Consider the following 20115-nt stretch of genomic DNA (forward strand, 5'->3'; position numbering starts at 1 on the left):
TTGGTCACATTCCCTTTGGAGGCACATTTACAGAGGTGAACACAATAGCCCAGACAGGACTGAATAGAAGGACTATCAGTTGAATGGTTGTTAAACATCTCCTCTTTCCTGTTAAGGCAAGTGGCTCACCCTTGGGATATTTGCTGGGAAATTATACTCACTGATCACATTCTGCGGGGTGCGTTTAGGGAGCTGCCTCAGGTTGCTATGGTGCCTGCCGATGCTTTTGCCGGGGTCTCCTAATTGTGAGTGACAGTCAATACTGTGGGATATTGTCTTGAGCAAGCCGCTGATGGGATTTGCATTGGGTTTTGAAAATTGTCAAAATGGACCGCGAGGCATCAGCAGTTATGTGGATCTGACGCTGCCTGTTAACGTCAAAGGGAGGGGCGCGTTGAGGGAGGTGGTGGGATTTGAATAGTCTTCTCATAGCAGTCTAAATATCCGAACACAAATTAATTAAACTTTGTCTGTGGCCTTGTGGAAGTTGAGAGGTCAACCTGAGTGATGGTGGGCCAGCCGTTATGGAGAGGAGAGCATGCTTGAAAAGGAATGATGTGTGGAGGTTTCTGTCCTGGTTAAAGCCCAAGGGTTATTTACATAAAGACGGGGACAAATTAAATGGGAAAGAGGCCTAATGATCCTTAAAATAAATAAACATTTTACGTAGCGTAATGTCACACTGAAAAATGTTAAAAATCCAACCTTTAATTTGAGTGCAACATACAAGTATTAATATCCCTAACATTATCCTTCAAAATAAGTGCAATATTTTAATTTATTCTTTAATTTTTTGAGTCGGGCAGATTGTCCAAGAACTTATAATTAGTAATCCAGGACTTTTTGTGTCCCTGGAGTATAATTATGACATGACACAGAGGCCTCTTTTTTTTTTAGCCTCCAGCGACAAGACTGCATGAAAACCCATGTCTGTCGTATAAGCCTGCATAGTAAGGAAGTGAGGAAAACCTGTCTGTAAATTGCAACAAAGCACATTGGGGTTACCAATTCTCCATAGCAACCATCAGATGCTGTCTACATGCCCACCAGTGTTTTGGAAGTGTCACTAACATAATTTTACGACTTTTTCCAAACTCTGCTGGAACTCTAACTAGAACCATGAGTTGGGTTGTTTTGGAAGAGAAACAGACCCATGGCATGAAGATTCTTCATCATACCTAACGGTGAACATAAGGGACTTTTCCCACATGTTTATGTTTGACTGATTTGGTCAGAAAAGGCTTTTTATTGGCATCATTTCCAAAGAAATGGTTGGCATGTAGATAATGGTTATTGTGATTTTTTTTTTTTTTTTGCCAGTCTTTGCTGCAATTCTCTAACAGTGAGCTTTAGAGACTTTGTTGTTTTTACACCTGTGTCCATTTTTCTGTCTGAGATGAAAATGTGAAAAGTCCCATGTGCTGCCTGTTAAGTACGGTGAAAGATCTGTGATGCTCTGGGTCTGTTTATCCTCCAAAGGTTTTGGGAACCTGTAAATACCCAGAAGTTTTACAAAAAAAATGCTGGTCACAGATGCTTTTCTTTATGTTTCAACCTTGTGAAATTCTACATGAGAAAACAAAGTGCTGTTCTATTTGCAAAAAAAATAGTCGCACTTTATTAACGCATGAATTTCCCTAATTGAAGCATCACATATTTTCTTAAGGCAATTAACTTCCACTAAGGAAATTTTCTCAAATTAAATTCTCTAAAATGTTCAGTGTCAGATACTGCAATATATTTTAAAGCATGTTATACATCTTTACAAGGGGTTCAACGAATAAAATGTATCTGTGCCTGTAATCTTAAGGGACGAAATGTACCAGCCAAAGTAGCACCTAAATTTAGTGAGTCAGTACTTACAACAATTCAGCATTTTCAAGTTTAATTGTTTGCACAAAAGAACAACAATGAATAGCAGAAGTTTAATGTATTACTTTAGATTGATGGTTTGAATGTTCTGCTGAAAAACAGCTAGCTTGCATAAAACAGCAACACTTTTTCTACCACCAGCTCATCAAACACGCACACACACACACACACGCACGCACGCACGCACGCACACACACACACCTTGTCCCCTTCTCCCCAAACTTCCTTAACCCACATCTAAAGTCTACATCTACTTCAATTATCACAGAAGAGTAATTAGCTAAAAAACTGCGTGTGCATGCATCTGCGTTCAGGGAGGTATTCATGCAGCACGAACAGATTAATTAGGACGTTTAACTTCATTTCTAATACAACAAAATTAATCCAATAAAGTATGAGGCATCTCAGAGGAGGTGCCTGTCAGCATCTGATGCCTCTCCCCTGTTTGCCATAATCTATTAAAACCTTGCTTTTATCTCACCTCTCCCTTGTCATATTTTATGGATTTTTTTTTTTTTCATAAACCCGACCCATACTTTATAAATGTCTCAATTTTCTAGTCTATTAACATTACTTCAAATGCGCTTGATAAAAGAGGAGGGCATGCGTGAAATAATGCACCAATAATACGAAATGCTGGAGGCTAAAAAACAGTAGGGGCGGCTCTCCGGCAAGCACGCTCAGACAATGCAAGGGGATGTTATCAGGTTTAATAAAAGAACAAATGATCACTTCCAACTGAGGAGGAGGGGAGATACGGCAGGGGAAGAAGGGGTGGGCAGAGGAGGAGAACAGTTGTCGAGTAATTGAGCTGATGAAAAATGAGGTCTTGAAGGCTCAGCGGTTTGAGAAGTTGGGAGATTGAAGGCTACTCAAAGCTGCGGTGTTCTTTAGCACGTGTAGTCACTTGCTCCAATTCGCAGCAGAGGAAGTAACCCAAATTTGTTTTTCCCCCTTTTCTCTTCATTGGAAACATAAGCAGAATAGGCTCGTTGTTTCATTCCTGAGTGCCTGAATTGTGCGCTGCTCCGTCTGGGGAGAGCCCGGAGAAGTTTTGACTGACAGTCAGGCTTCACCTCAAAGCTTTTCCACAGCGAGCATTGATTTTGTTTCTTTCGCTGCGCATCACCTCTGTAGTATCTCTGTAAGTTTGTTCCCAAACAACAGGGTCAGCTGTCTTTACTTGAATTAGACAAATAGGAAACAGTCTGATCAAACCAGTTAGACCCGAGCACAGACTTGAGTCTGCTTCAAGGCCTCTGGCAAAATGTTTCAGAGACAGTCGGACACACACCCATGTGTGACAAGCTGTATGTTTTGGGGTTTTTTTTTACTGTTAAAATTGTGTACCTATTGGAAAAATGTGTTTTTATTTTCACAAAACAAATAGTTTTCCAACATCTCAAGTTGTGTTTTTAACAATAGCTATTCTCTGTAGAATTATCTGGTTTAGATTTGATCAGTTTAAAGGGCAACACATGCCACAAGCAATATTAATTTCTTTTTAAGCAACCCACTAGCTTTGCTTCCATTTGGTGGCCGATTCTTCATGGTGCTGTGCCCAGTTTGTTATTCCTTTAGAAGCAATACATTTTCTCATAATCCAGCTAGGAAGTAAAGAGCTTCATGTGATGCATTAGAGGCCAGTGTGTTTTTTCCCTTTAAGTGTCTTACATTTTGAACTAAATATAATCAAAGCATCCTAGCTGATTAAAAAAGTGAGAAACAGTTCTTTAGGTTAGTGTCATTACGAGGCTCAAAGCAGATACCGTAGGATCGTAAGCAGCTAGCGGCTGTGTGGTCTTTGTCACTATCTTACTTTTTTTTTTTTTTTGTCTGGGTACCAAAATTGCTGCAAGGTAAATAGCTTAAACATTTTTAAGGCTTCTTTAATTCTAAAGCAACTAAATGTGGGCAGCCAACCCAACAAAAAGTTTTTATTAGTGGACTCTGTCAGCACAACAGATACTTCAAAATAAGAGTCTGAAAGAAATATACAACCGGGTGTCTGACTTAAATCTCTCAACTTCACATCCGGGGCTGATAATAGAAATGTTTGCCTGAGACTTATTTCTCCAGAAGAAATCACCTGCTGACATCAGCTGGATTGTACTTTGTGAGACGGGCGTTAACAAGAATTATCGTGACATTTTAATATCACGAGATGTTGTCACACCCTAGCGTAATCCATGCAGTCACATCACTCCAAACAAAAACAGGCACAGCATAATTTTTTTAGATTAATTTACACGTAAATATTTGGAGCAATTGAAACCTTTATACGACGTACCGTCACAAATGTTTCCTTCTCTCTCTTTTGGTACATCTTAAGAAATGTTTATCTGTTTAAACACGTGGTCTTTGCCTTGAAACAGTTCTGGATCAGTTTAACTTGGATTTGGGATAGCGTGCCTCAAAATGCAGAGACATCTATGAAACAAGTCAAACCACCCTGACTTTTTAATCTGATGATGGAGCAGTTTTATGTGAAGTGGTAGACAGCAGCAAGGATAATTATTTTGCTGCTATCCAACCAATATCCTCTGAGCCTCCCAGCCCGCATCTCTCTTTCCTCTCCTGCTGTGACGGAATGAAGGCTGAACCGGCTTGGCAGTCATCATTTTCAGAAAACATTGCCTCCTTTTTTTTTTTGCCTTGTTGTTTTTGGTACAATATCCTGCCACTGCTGCAGCTCCATCATGGGCGCAGGCTGGTATCAGCTTGTACCAGGCGAGGACAGGGGAAGGACTGGATCTGTCAGAGCGCATCGGCTCTCAGGCGGCGGCGTTCGCCTGTGCTGTGCCTCCGCCTCGGCCCCTGCCACACTCCGACTCATTAATGGGTCTGGCCTTGACAACTGATCCTAATTGTCTTTGAACAGCTCTTCATGTATTATTGGTGCCTGACTGCCTTGGTTCATGTCAACAGACCATCGGAAGTTGGGACAGGATAGCTATCGTGCCTCTTTCTCTTTTGCACGTAGAGTACAGACAAAAACAAACGAGATGCACGCTGTGTATGTGTGGACATGTAGGCTTCTTGCAAGTGGGAATTGGATGGCACCTACATAAGGATTGTGCCCGGGAACAATTACCGGTGTGGATTTATTGAAGGTCTTAATAATTTTAGATTTTAAAACCACTTGATTGTTCCAACAGTTTAAGCTAATTTTAGTAAGATGCCAATCAATCAATCAATCAATCAATCAATCAATCAATCAATCAATCAATCAATCAATCAATCAATCAATCTGTTTGTTCGCCCGATTTAACAAATTTCATCATTATTTTACAAATGTGTTCTGTTATAGCACTTACTATGGAAGGAAAAAGAAAAATAATAATAATAAAAAAATGATAGGGTCGCAAGATTTTTTTTCCAGTTCTGCCCCTCCCTCACCTGTTACTGTGGACTGCAAGTCAGCTGACTAAAAAGTAGACATAATTGGGTGTTTGGGGAATATTTTTACCCCCGACTTGTTGCTGGGGGCTGCCTGTCAGCTGGGTGAATGAAGGTATGTTCCTGTTGCTTACAAGAAAGACATTTTTCTCTTTTTTTAGGAATAATTCTGCCTGCGGGGAAAAGAAGAAAAAAAAAGCATAGATAGTCGTGGTTTCAAAACTAAATTAGCACCATCCATCAATTAAAGTAGCATATTGAGAAATTAATTGATTAATTTTGTAACCCTATTAAGAGCAGAACATCAAGATAAGAATTACATTTTAGAAATGACATAATATTAAATATGCTATGTTTTGCAAAAGTAGAAATAATTATTTATTTTTCTATCTTAAATGAAAGCAAACAAATCAATTTTGTCTTTACATTTTTCTGACAAGTCTACATATGTATGTAGGCATTTTTACTTAAGATTATGATGCTTTGATAATCACCTTCTCCTAAATACCCACAGTTTGTGTAAAAGGGATTATGTTGTTCTTGTCTTCATTCATGAAGAGATTGCACCAAAACATTCAATTATATTTTGATTAATGCAATCAATTACAGTGTTTGAATATAATTACATTTGATAAATGATCGACACTGCTTTTTAATCTGAGGAGAGCGCATGTCGCATTGGTGTGTGCGAGAGTGTGTGTTTGAGAAGATCCTTGTTTGCTTCTCACTTTGTCACTGCTGATGAGCTGTGGGGAGGGGAGGGGTGGGGGGGCAATGGTTCAGAGACATCAAGAAGGCATCTGAAAAGCATCATGTAAAGATCCCACCACCGCAGACATCTGCCAAGACACTCACGCTACTACAATTGCAATCGCAAACACTCAGTCAAAACACATCAATTATTTGTAGTCCCGTTTGTGAATTATTACCCCTTACCCAACTATTTACTTCCCATTTCAACCCTGTGATTCGGATCCAGTAAAAGGAGCGGTGGGATGGCTCTGCTTTTTTTTTATTATTATTTTTTTATTTGTACAATGTAATAACCGAATACCAGATGCATAGATAAAAAGCATAGCAGCGTGTCCTGTCCACTCCCATCAATGTCTCAGAATGGAGAGATGTATGACCATCCCATTACTATGGTAACTAGCCACTATATTCAGAGCTGCCCGGGTGTGTTTCTTCCCCCTGCAGTGACGAGAGGGCATAGCTGACAGGGCCTGCCTACACACATACACATGCACACACACATGCACATACGCGGTAACAAACAAATGAAGACGATCTGCAAGAGCTTTCAACATGTTTGCCACATAGAGACGAAACAATATATCAACCCCTACACAAATAATTTTGCAGACATAATATAGACTTTAATCTGAGGTAGCAATGGAAATGTTTTATTTTTATTGTCTTGAAAAAACATAGCTTGAACTAAAAGCAGATGCCAAACGTTTTTATTTTTAGTAGTTTATTAATGTACTGTTGATTTTTAATCAAAAATAAAACTTGGTGAATGGTTATGAGAAAAAAAAAAAACTAGAGCTGCATACAATCATTACTTTAAACTAAAGAATGTTTCCTGTTGCTGGTGCATTCAGTGTCTCTTTCTCAGTCACAAGCGCTGTTATGGATAACTCCTGCAATTACTGTAACAGCACTTCTTTATATACACTTTATATATATATATATATATATATATATATGTGTGTGTGTGTTATTTTATCTCGACTACAGATGATTCAGGAGAACGTAAGTGTTGATGTTTCACTGAGCCTCTCGCTTCACAATGAATTTCATGTGAAGCAGTTCATCAGAGTATTAAATTTTAACTTGGGCTATTCATGTTTCAAATGCTGTTGTCATCAAAGCATGCCTTGCTGCGGTAAAAAAAAAAAAAAAAATGGTGCAGGTGAATGGTTTTCTGCCTGCTTTTTTTTTCCTCCCAATATACCAGCGCATTCACTTTTAACATAGATGTATCATTCATGCTGTACATTTGTAATACACAGGAAGTTTATTGTGGCCTGGAATGTTATGCAGTAGAGATGTTAAGGGCAAGGGCTCATCCTCCCGATATGGACTAGACAATATTTACTACATGTCAAAATTTATTGAGCTGAATCTGATGCACTGAGGCAAATGTTAATATTTGCTGTATTTTTCATATGGGATTCAGTGCATTATAGGAACACTACTATATCATTTTGCTGTTGTTGGAATATTGTTAGATTTTATTATATTATAAATTATGTATTACAGGAAAAATATACAAATTAAATTTATAAATTATTGTTTTAAGTCTTATCTTTCTTTACTTTTATTTTTTTACAAAAAATATGTTTTTTACTGATCACCCCTGCCAGTGTTTCTTTTCCATATGGATTTACAAAGAAAAAAGAAAAGAAAAATACATATCCTGTATATATATTTGACCAGATTCACCAAGGTATTATTAGTCATTACATTTTTTATATGGTTTTCAGTGTACTTTATAATGTCTCATTTCTTTTTAGGATGTTATATATTTATGTAGTTTAGGATTTTCCCTCAAAAGACAAAAAAATCAAACAAAAAAAAAATGGAAGTGAATCCAAAGGGATTGTCGATGTTCTCTGGTCAGCCTCTCCTATGTTATGCTGTATTCTGTCAGGCTTTTTAATGTAGTCATACTGCCATCTGTTGATCAGAAAATGAAATGCATGTCTCTACCGACACTGTATTTACTGTATTGTTGTAATTGCATTATTGATCATGTTTTTAGGCTGTTAATCTTTTCCTTGTGAGTTTTGGACTAAACACTTTGTCCACAAAAATGGTGTGAGAAAGGGACACTGGGACAAGTTTAGAGAGTGTGTTTGTCTATGTCTTAATTTATTTTAGATGCAGGCCTGAACAAATTAATTTATTATATGAATATATATATATATATATATATATATATATATATATATATATGTATGTTGGATGTACATTTTCCAGAATCTCATATTGTCCCTCACATGCAATTTAGCTTTTGAACATTCTTCAATCAGGCTGTTATGGTTTTACTTCTCTGATTTTGTTTGAGGTTATTTATTTGTGTCCAGATCAAATTGACTTTTTTTTTTCCTACTGGTCAGGCAAAGAGACGGAGCCCTCACAAAAAAGGGGGGAAAAAAAATCAGAAAAGACAGAAGAGATGAGATGGTCACAGCTGGGAAGGGGAGACAGAACGGGGGATGAGGGTTGCAGTTTCAGCATCATTCAGTCAGACAACATGCCCCTCAGCTGAAACAGCGAGAGACCCTCCCCGATTCTCTCGAATTAGGGAGATTAGCGGGGGAAAGCGCATAATGCAGGATGATGGAATTTGTCATAATTTGCATTGTCCTGGAAAGATTCGGCTTGATAGAGCGATGCGTGGAGGGGGCTTGTCATGTCCCACGGGCAGGTCATAGAGGAAGCTTGGCAGAACTGATTTTTGCGATATGTGCATCAGTCGTAAAAGCCTCACAACCAATTTGTCAAAAAATGTGCGGCCAGGACAGTTGAAGGCAGCGGGGCATTTTGCCTAACCCGATGAAAAAGCGTGCCCCTCCATCACTCTTCGTTCACAGCCCCGACTCTGTTGTGGCACTGTGCTGCAATGCAAAAGCCAATTTCATTACGTCCGCCTCGGGTAGCTCGAGTTTCATTTTGCTATTTGCTAAACGTTGTATATGCACAGCAAAATGCAGAAACAAATATTGTTTCAAACCTAGTTGCTTTTATTTTATTTTTTATCTATCAAAGCAGAAAATGTATTTTTTTTTCTGTTTATTTATGCTGTATTCCTTGCAGACACATCTCTGAGCATTCAGTAGGCAGCTCCCCTCTGACCTTGGCTATAGTACTGAATGGCAGCTTCTGACCAGCATAAAGTTGACCAGAGCTGACAGTGCAGTGTTACAGCTCTGCACAGTTCAATGTCTACAGAGTGGACATGTTGAGGCCAAACATAGGAAGCAGAAAAAAAACATGCAAGCTTTAAAAACTAGGGGGGGGGGGAGGTTCTGTCCACCACACTGACCCCTACTACAGCTCCTTAAATCTCTTCTAAATTTGCCAGATTTGCTTTCTTTTTTTCTTTTTTTCTTTTTTTTTTTACTTATTAATGTGTGCTTCTGGTTTGTTTCCTGAACATTTGTGCAATTTTAGACAAGCAAAGATCAGCTGAGAAATGTCTTATATTTGTCTTTTTCTTGTGCACTTTATACGGCTATTTATGTCACCGTTTAAAAAACGCTAATGTTTTATGACAGATGAGCATACAGAGGTTAGACTCAAACTAGAGCACGAGCAGGAAGAAGTAGAAGAGGGAGCGAGAGAGAGAAAACGGGGGACGAAGAGGAGGGAATAATAAGAAAAGGGCTAATATATTTCCCCTTTCCAATCCAAATGTACAAAGTTAAAGGTTCTGTAGGAGAGAGGAAGGTTGTGCCTCTCCTGAAAGGTTTGCATTTGTAGAAATGAGGTGTCAGAGGAGGCAGGATTTCCTCAGGGCGCGGCACAACAAGAGCCCGTTTCTTATCACTTCCCAGTCCCAGACGTGATCTGCTTTGAATTCGCTAATGCTGAAAGAACCCCACAGACTCGAAGCCGGTTCAAGATGGAATCACGGCACACGTCCCTGACAAACTGCCATCCATTGCATAAGGATTAAACAGCGACTGCTTTTCAAATCCCTACCAGAAGGAACTAATATATGCACTTAAATGCATGCAACAAAACTTTAGCCTCAGTTTTTTTGATCCTCACATTTTGGGGTGTTTTGAGCCGTTTGTCAAGCCTGAAATATTCAGGTAACAGGAGGAAATTGTGAAAGCGGAATCTGGAAAGACATCTTGAAAATGGAAGTAATTTTATTCCTTAAATGTTGATTATGACATATTCATACCCCTTGCACTTTTTCAAACTTTGACAATTTTGTATCTTATTGGGATTTTATATGACAGAGCAATACAAAGTAGTTATAAATGTGACATGGTAGGAAAATGATACAGGATGATTTCAGGGTTAAAAATCAGTACAGTGTGATTTGCTGTTTTTTCTCAATCTCCTTCAGTCTGATGCCCCCAAATAAAATCCATTGTGACCTACACATCATGAAACTGCATGATGAAAACCAACAAGTACAACAGTTTGGTTTAAAAATAGGATTAAATAATGAACCTGAAAATGTGAAGCACAGCTACAAGCCTACCGATAGATGGAAATACCGGGGAAGCTGCACAGCTCTGGTCAGATGTGAACAAAATCAAACACTTTGACCTTCATGCAAAATGCTGTCCCATTAAAACTGCACCACAATGAAGTGGTGGCAGCATCATGCTGTTGGAATGCTTTTTTCTCTGCAAGGCAGGGAAGCTGGTCAGAGCTGATATGGTAAGATAAATGGAATTAAAACTCGTTATATTAACTGTCCAGTAAAACCCTTTGCTGCCAGTGGGACAAAGAGAGCAGACATATAACCAGAGCTACAATGGAGTGTGTTGATCAAACATATTTGTGTCTTAGGATGACCTAAATCTAGACTTAACTCCAGCGTTGAGTCTTAAAAATTACTCTTTACAGTTTCAACGTGACAACGTATGAAAATGTGAAAGAGGTATGAATACTGCAAGGCACTGTGAAAGTGTAATATAGACCTTGTGAAAGGCTTTACATCTTGTAACATATAAATAGTTCTCACACGTCAGAATAGGTCCCTTTAAAGATACTTTTTCCTCTCACTTCTATTGTGCATTTATTTGCCATTTAGACATTTTGTAACATTAAAATAAATAGATTAATTACAAACAACAAATTAGTTTTGATTTTAGGTGTTGCTTTGCATTAATAATCATTTTAAAGTCATATTAATCCAAATAGTTTTACACACATTTTCCTTGCTGAATTATGTATAAGGTCTCAACGGGGAGAAATGTGACCATTAGCATATCTGATAGGAATGGTGGAGCCATTTTCCACCTCTCTCTGTCCTTGGAACTAGGCAGGGGGAAAAAAAAACCTGACTGTTCGTCAATACCAGGTCATTTTATCCAAGCCCAGCTAGTTAATCTACACCATTCTAAAGTTTTGCTAATGACACTCTGAGGCGTCCTTCGTGTGATGGGAGGACCCAGAGGGCTCCAACACCAATATGAATATAGTCTGGCCCTGTTTGGCCAACCCAAGAATTATTTTAAAAAAAAAAAAAAAAAAAAAAAAACTGTAATTAGTAACACCTCAGACGAACCAATCTGAAATGAGACACCAGCAAGTTCCTTTTGAGAGCATTTAATTATGTTACCGTCTACACCTCAAGAATAGAAGAAATGTCATTAGGGCATTGGCCTTTTGGCACTAACCGCTCTTCAAAGTTTGTTCGAAAAATAATGCAGTTTTTAACTACGATGTAAAGAAATATGAGTTATAACGTAACATTGAAAAATCATGAAAATGGAACATTGTTTTAACTGTAAGCCTGTTTAGTGTAAAGGAGATGGCTGATTTTTGAGATTTTTGAACATGGCTGTTCAAAAATGTTTGCTGCTCTGTTGCATTCTATTCAAACGGTGTGGATAAAACATATACTATTCTGAAATTATCTTTCAATCAGCTAAATGACAAATATAACCCAACAGGAACACGTTGCATTCATTTCCTATCCCCCATATAAAGTCCTTTTCTCTCAGGGCCATTTGGAGAGCTAAGGCCACCATTTGAAAAATACTTACCTTGTTAAAAGAAAGTTAATGTCATATGCAATTATTTGACCCTTATGAATATTAAAGGTTCCCATCTCTGGCCTATTAAAAATGCATGTGGCATTGTGGTTGTTGATCACATTTAGAACGGCCATGCAAATTGGACTGTCTTCGCTGTCAAGGCCTCAGATGAATAATGTAGTTGTGTTGTATATTCAGGGACACACCATTGACAGTCAATTAACAAGTTTGATTGGTGTGTGAACTCATTCTTTTGAACTGTTAATTTTATGTAAATAGTATTCGCTCTTCCCTTCCGCAGTCCCTCCCACCCCCCCATCCACGACCTGCATGGAAACGGCAAAACCCAAGATCCCCAATTCCACCTCCCACTAAGAGTAACCAGAGTGGGATCCTTAATAATTGATTATCACACACCTGCTCGGTAGACGCTATGGGAATCTACCTTTAACAGTCAAGAGGCCCCCATGCTTTCACCTTTTGATATTCAAATTGACAAATGATAGTTGGTCTTTATGAATTCAAAATGCAGCAAGCACTTTTTCATAGAAGAGGTTGTTAAAAGACTCTAGCCACACGTCCAACCTGATGGACCTCCTCTTTGTTGGAGTGGATATGATGGCATTTGATGGCTCATAAATGGAATGCCAATTGACAATGTGTTGTTGATGTGTGGGAGTCTGGCTTTCATGTTAGGCAGTCTCCGTAATGCAGGTTCCTGGGCAGATCGCGCTAGCAGGTAAATGATCCGGTGATTGATCCAAATGGTTGAAAGCAGCGAGGGCCCTATCTTCCCTTTCACTCACACGTGCTTCTCTAATTCAGCTTCCCTCCATCTCCTGTCTCATATACTGTCCCAGTAATTTGCAGCAGCAGAGATGGAAACTAAAGCTTCATCAAAGCTGACAAGTGAACCCAAGAGCTGAGGATAATGGTTAACCCATTCAATTATGGAAATACCAATGACATTGTCTGCTCTTTAGCAAAACAATTGTGTTGCTAACATCTTGTTCTGTAAGTATTTTATAGGGGGAAAAAGAAGCAAAAAACGACTTGTATCACTATATTTCAGAGTGATAAATCAGAGCATCTTGAAAGTATTAAGTAATTAGCTTTAACCTTGTAAGTAATTGTACAACACTGTTTTCTGAAGTAAAAGGAAGCACGGCTCCGTAAATGGATGATGATGTGTCTGCAATGCCACCGTCTGGAAATCTCTCGATGCTCTTTAGTCTTCTTGACAAAAATTCTCTTTTTAATAGGAATATGTGGGATGGATGTTGATCTGCTTATTGACAAAACAGAAAAAGGGTAATACTGAGGATTTTGCAACCAAACAAGACAACAGAGTGGCATGTTATAGGTATGCTAAGAGTTGATTTCAATACAAGAACACAAAATACAAAATTGGATCGCATTGGACTTTACTACAAACTCACGTTTTTGATGAGATAAAATTCCAAGGTCTGGAATAACGGGAGTATCACAAAATGATATTAATTGACTTATTATTTTGGTATTAATCTTGGTAAATAGCCTGCAGTCAGTTGCTTAACAGACATAGATTAAGCATCTGATTGTTTGTTAAACTGCTCCGCGTCTACTTTTTTGTCTTTTAACTGTCTAATAAAGGCCACTAGTGTGACAAAATAAAGAAAAACATTAAAGCAAAGAAAAACTTCCTCTTTATTTGCCCAAACGTTTAATCAATCCATGCCCTAATTTTAAAAGTTTTTTTTTTTTTTATATATGCTAACCCTACTAATACCACTTAAAAGTCTAACCTCGTCGGTGGGATCTGACATTCTACTTGTTCAAACAGAGGAAGGTAATCGGTAAATAGCCTTGTTCATGCATCAGTTTATCCCTTCTAGAAATTTGCATGTCCTTGGCAGTCTCTGCAACTCTACCTGTAGCATCCATTTGCATTGTCCAGTACCCAGTGTCCAGCCGTAATGCTGTCCAACCTCAAATGCTACTACTATGTCTCTAAAGACCTGACCTCCTAATGCCACCCCTTACGCCGACTCGTCTGTCTGCATTAAGCAGATAGATTTTTTTCAGCTTCCATTATTCAGGGAGCTTAATTCTAACAGAGGCATTTAATGGAGAATTGAGCTTATTATCACATGGTTAATTATGCTTATGAATAACAGCGGCACCACTGAGGTATACTAGCAAGCATCTAACAGAATACTTGCTTGTGTTAGACTTGTGAAATATGAGTTGTTGGTGATAAGATGCTGACAAATGAGAGAAGGAACCTGATAATTAATGTACTGCTAATGAAACATAGGTTTATAATTAATGTTAATTCCATTATGCCACATCTGTGAATGGTGTATTTTTGTTTTCTAAAACAAAGACGGTTTTTTTTCAGTTTCCAGGTTAAATTGTATGTTAATTAGAAAAAAAAAAAGGAATACTACTCTGACATCTTACTTGTTCAAGCGGAGGAAAGAAGTTTGAATTTTTTACTTGAATTGAATTTCTTCTGAAAATATCACATATTTACCTCAGTGGTTAACAAAAACGATAACTTTTTATGTTTTTATTTACATTAGCAATATTATCATACTGCAACCAGCGATTGTTGGCTCAACAATTTTTATAATTTCCCAAACAATCTTGAAAAGTTTTGATCCAGGTTTTGGGGCTGATTTTCCAATTTTCCTCCAGCTTTTTGAAAGGGTTATAAATCTGCTCATTAGCAGATTTCAACTTTGCTTTAAGAACTTTAATTGACAATGTTCAAAATATTCAGCCTTCTTCCTATGAAATATTATTCATGTTTTGTATTTGAATTTAAAATTTGACGCTGTCAATAGGGTTAGACTTAAAATATGAAGTGTAAAGCCTTTATCTCATTTGTCCCAATAAAAATGAAGCAATAAATAAATCAAACTGAAAAAACCCCTTTGATTCCAGTCACAAGCCGATTTCTCATCGTGTCTCTAAGCATTTGTTTATCTCCACTCAGTTTTATGGGTTCAATGTCGGCTGTTCCGCTTCTTCTTTTCATTTTTCTTGTCCAGGTAGATGAGCTGGTGTTCTGTGCAGGACAAATCCCTTTGGTCCCCTGCACCATGTCTTTGGTGAAAGCTGCCACCTCGGTAGAAGCTCAGCTGTCCTTCAGCCACGTGAAGAAGGTGCTGGAAGCTGTGATCCCCAACTTGACTCTGGCCCACGTTGTCCAGGCCCACTGCTACATCACCAGACACCGAGACGTTGCGACCGTCAGAGCCGTGTGGGAGAGCATGCTGAAGGCTACAGAGGAAGAGAAGGTCAGTCGCTGCCAATTGAAGGTTTTCACCATCAAATGCACAACTGTGGCTAAGCAGGGGATAAACGACTGTTTTATTATAGATGCAGAGGAAATATTGATCATACTGATGCACTCATATATCGGATGAAGTTCATGTTTAAAAGATAAAAAAATAAAACCATTCATCAAATAATAAATAAAAGAAGATAAACTTGCTGTGAAAACCAAGTTTTTCCAGAGACGCCTTTCAGAATTGTGTTTTATAGCGGGGGCACGTTTGACGCCCCTCTCTTCTCCCGCGAGACCCAAGCCATTGCTACTGATATTTACCAGTGAGTGCGCTCATGAAAAGTTGATGATGTGGGAAACACTGGTGTCTTTGATAATGCAGAGCTTGGCACAGAAGCAGATGTCTTCCTCAGAGCCCTGCTAATCCTTTGCCCCCACACACCATTTTGGAGCAGCGTTCAAGTCTCAGAGCAGCTTATCCCCCCCCTCCTCCTTCGCTCGTCTCCTCTGCCACCACCCTCCACCCTTTGCTCCGTTCTCCCGCGCTGGCTTACAACCCTTGCTCCGTACTTCTAATAGGGGCTTCAGTCTCCCTTGGCAGCCGTTCTCCTCCCACAGTAATCTGTCTAACCATGGGAATAGGACCTCTGGGAGAGATGCAGGAGCCCACCTCCAACATGTGGTTTGTTGCAGCGCAGAACACTGCTGAAGACCGGGGAGAGAATGTCAACTTTATGTCACTTCTTAGCACATAATCAAGTTAAACTATATGTAAAACTGTAATCATACTTAAAGTTAGTAATCACGTTCACACAGCTTTGACATGTTTGATGGAAATTTCTACGTTTCAAAACGTGTGCATGCGCTTCATGTGCTGGTATGGTTAGGGGATTTGACACAGTTTGCCACACTGCAAATTGCAGTTGCATAAAGAAAAATATATATATATATATATCGAAAGCCTCGTTGGTGCAGATCAGATTTAACATATAAATGCAAAAATATTCATACTTCTTGAACTGTTTCATAATGTTTTCACATTTCAAACTAAATTTGAGTGTATTTTGCAGAGATTGAGTGATATAGACCAATAGAAGCTAGTTCATAATTTTGAAATGGAAGGATTTTTTTTTTTTTTTAAACAAATAAAAATTAGAAATGTCTTTGAGATTTACACATGTAGTCACTTTGCAGTTTTTGAGTAGAGCTGAGTAGCAACTAAGTGAGATTAGGTGGATGGTGTCATTTAACAGCAAGTCCAACCACAGATTCTCTATTGTATTTAGGTCTAGATCTTGATTGGACCATTCAAACACATGGATATCGCTTCATTTAGATCATGTCTTTGTAGCTCATGCAATGAGGTTTTGTGCAGCAAAATGTTTTGCATGTAGTCTAAACAGTTTGGTCTTATCAGACCAAAGGTCCTTTTTCCATATGGTACACTTTAAATAGGACTTTTTGGGACTTGAGTACTGCATTTTGTGGATGGGATGTGATAAAGTGGGGTAAGAGGTCAGTGGGTGTGAATACTGTCTGACTTATTCTATTAGGAAAAAAGAACTCAGCTTAAGCTTTGGAAATTCATCTTCATGCCAGAGGCCAAATTTAATGGTAACAATGCCCGTCTGTTGGGCTTCCCTGCAGTCTGTCACAACAGTTTAAAATATTTATTTAAATGACCCTGGATTGCTACCAAGAGACCATGTCTGAGGAAGTAGTTCTAATTGACAGCTCAGAGTCTAACCTGTAATCAAGCTTCTGAACAAGTTAGGACATTTTCTTCTTCTTGGGTCTAAAACTTTGGCGCATCGTCTCGTTCAAGGGCACATTAAATGCGAGAGCAGCCACTGTTTCACGGCAGCTTTTCACAAAGCTTTGTTCCAGCTTTAGGTGTTAGTTATCCCGTAAAGTTTTTATTGTGTTTAGGTCAAGCAATTCCAAAAGGGTATCATTAGCCTGCTTCATCAACTCCAAAATCAATCCTGATATAAAAGTCAGGATCATTCTCCCACTGGAACAATTAATTTTGTTTAAGTTTTAAACGTCTTACTCAAACTGTGCACCGTCAGATAGAACGAAGGCGGCTTTGATGTTCAGGAAAAAATTTAAAGAGCACCAAAACACAAGCTGGTTATAAACTGAAAACTATAATCAGTGTGATGTTTTCAAACCTAAGAAAAACTACCTGGTAGCATAATGTTGTTGGGTCTGTGGAATAATGAAGCTGATTATCCCTAATCAGCAAGATGGTCTAAATGTGGAAATGTTCTAGATGATCCCAATAACATCAACCCTGGTTTTGGAATAGATAAAGTAAAAAAAAACAATACGTTTCTGGAATGGTCTTCCCATATTCCCACCACAACCCCGATGAAAATTTGTGAGCTGTGCTTAAAAAACTACTTCCAAACAATTACACTTTATTGTCAAATTGTTTGCATTTTATATATCTCTAATATATATTTTTTGTTAATTCTGTCTCCTTGTTTTGTCTATATGTTGTGTGCTGCTGGCTGTCTTGGCTAGGTCACCATTGTGAAAGAGGACTTTATCTGGTTAATAAAAGCTTTAATTAAAAAAAAGGATAAATAAAAATAAATAAATGAAAGTCAAATCAGTATCAGCAGAATTGATTCATCACAGTTAATCTGAACTAAGAAAAGTGGTCAAATATTTAACCAGGATACATCAGAAGTAGTCAAATATTACAACATATGAACTTCTTTGTAAAATATTCACAATTAGACAAAACCCACAAATAATTCAAAATCTCACGCCTCATTTTCTTTATGAAATGCATTAAACATTATTATTTTCTAATTATTGTACCGTAAAAAGAAGAATCATTCAAATAAATAAATCCAAATACAAAATTAATTTGACTTTCATGGCTAGTATATTTAAACTTCTGAGCGGAACTGGCAATGCATCAAGTTATTTGGGTCATAGAGACCAAATTGAAAAAAAACTATGGCCTGTGCATGTAACACTTACTTAGAATATCAGAAAGCAAACATATTCCAGACAGCGTCTCTGTGCGGATGATGTTTGGAACAGAAACGCCTGGCTTGTCTTTGAAGCCACAGGGTTCCATAGTTGTTGTGCGTTGATAATTTCTCTAATCAGGTGGATGAAGAAGCTTGCAGGGTTAATTGGGAGCATACTGGAGTCGCTACATGTGTGAAATTGTATTTACGCCACATTAAACCATAAAGAGCCTGTTTTGTCAGCATGCATGCAAGAACGTTCGATGAAACGGGGGATATGCATGTATGTAAAAGCTAATAAATGTTTTTACCTCCATCCCTTTTTGAAGGTCTAAATCAGGTGTTTAAAAATACCACATTCTTTTTATCCAAAACAAATCCCCCTTTTCTTTATGGGTCCGCGCTGAAATTAAGTATGATGCTTCTTCGCTGAATAGACGGCGAAACTAGTTATTTCTGCAATATAAAAAATGGCCACATAATTATAAACTCTTTTACACCCCACTGGCATCTGTGCGTTTCATTTACACAAACAATCTAACAAGCCTCAGAGTGGAGTCTGAGAAAAGCCAGTGAATAAAAGAGTGAATTGGGGAGGGAGGGTGGGGGGTTGTATTATAGCAGACTGACAGCACTACAGTAAGTGCTGAGACATAAGAAGCACATGCTGAAGGCATCCTGCTGGGCAGGAAATGTAGGGGAACTGGCTAAGCTGTGCAGCCCCATCAGCTCCCTGCTGTTCCCCTCCTTTACACCACTTCCTTATTACCGTGTTTACCGTTCGGCTTTCATGCCTATCGGCCCTCCAACCCACCACACGCTCCAGGCACATGGGCACAAGTTGGAGGGAAGGATCGGGGAGGTGGGAGGGGGCGAGGAAAAAGGAAAACAAACATAAAGAGAAGCAGGTCACGCCCCATCAGGGTAGGGAGCTGAACACAGCAGATTCAGACTGTATGTGCTTTTACCTTGCTACCTACAGAGTGAGGCAGAGCACAGGGGGAATGGTGCATGCCCTGGAACTGAAGTGGCATGAAGTAATGAGATGGATTGTGTTAAGTGGCTGGCGAGGAGTAGAACAGAGCGCTTTGAATACACACACACATACACACGCAAACGCACACACTCTTGCCACCTGCCAGCCTTCGCAACTTGCCTCTCCAGCACTCAGGCTCCATCATATATCAAACTCCGCGTTCTGTCAGATTATTTAATTAATGATGTCCGATCGGGTAGGAATGAAAGTTCTTTTTCTTTTTCTCCTCTTTCATAAACTTTGATACGTAGAGTAACAGAACTGTGTTCACCGATCCATGGGCACACACAGAAACACGCATAAGGTGTATGATAGTAATTCTGAAAATCGTTCCTTCAAACATTTAAACTCTTATTGATTTATCACAGATAGTGATGCAGTTGAAAAAGTTTTTTTTTTTTTCTTTTAATGTTTGTGATAACAGCTTATAGCAATTTAAAAACCTAAATTTTAGTTTTTCAGAAAATTTCTTTATTACATAGGACCATTAAAACCTTTTATTTAATTCAGAAATATTATATCATGGCCTACACAATCACAGGATAGAATGGTGGTGTGACAGTTTCCCACCAGACAGTCATCAACACCCTTCACAAACTAACTGACCCTTCAGTGTGCTGCAGCAAATCATATAAATGGAAAGTTATGTGGTAGGAAAAAATGCAGTATAAAAATAAGCAAAACCAAGGATAAACACATTCTTGACAGAGTCAATAGAGTCAATTCTCTAATAGGCACTACACACAAATGAATCCAGGAGATGGACTACATTCATTTCTTATGTCAAGTCACTCCTGGACTAGAGATAAT

At 38.5% G+C, this 20115-nt stretch overlaps 1 protein-coding gene across 1 annotated transcript in view; it reads left to right on the forward strand.

Moving 5' to 3' along the window:
* LOC106961434 (diphthine--ammonia ligase-like) overlaps positions 1–20115 on the forward strand; it is a gene marked incomplete at its 5' end in the record, with an annotated part of 47777 nt that overhangs the window by 18266 nt on the left and 9396 nt on the right. The window contains one exon of the mRNA XM_015055172.1: positions 15041–15289. Within this exon, the coding sequence (XP_014910658.1) occupies positions 15041–15289 (249 nt within the window). The remainder of the gene's footprint in view (positions 1–15040; positions 15290–20115) is intronic.

The sequence above is a fragment of the Poecilia latipinna genome, unplaced genomic scaffold (genome assembly GCF_001443285.1).
Source record: "Poecilia latipinna isolate Pla-1442-1.1 unplaced genomic scaffold, P_latipinna-1.0 Scaffold1300, whole genome shotgun sequence".
NCBI lineage: Eukaryota > Metazoa > Chordata > Actinopteri > Cyprinodontiformes > Poeciliidae > Poecilia > Poecilia latipinna.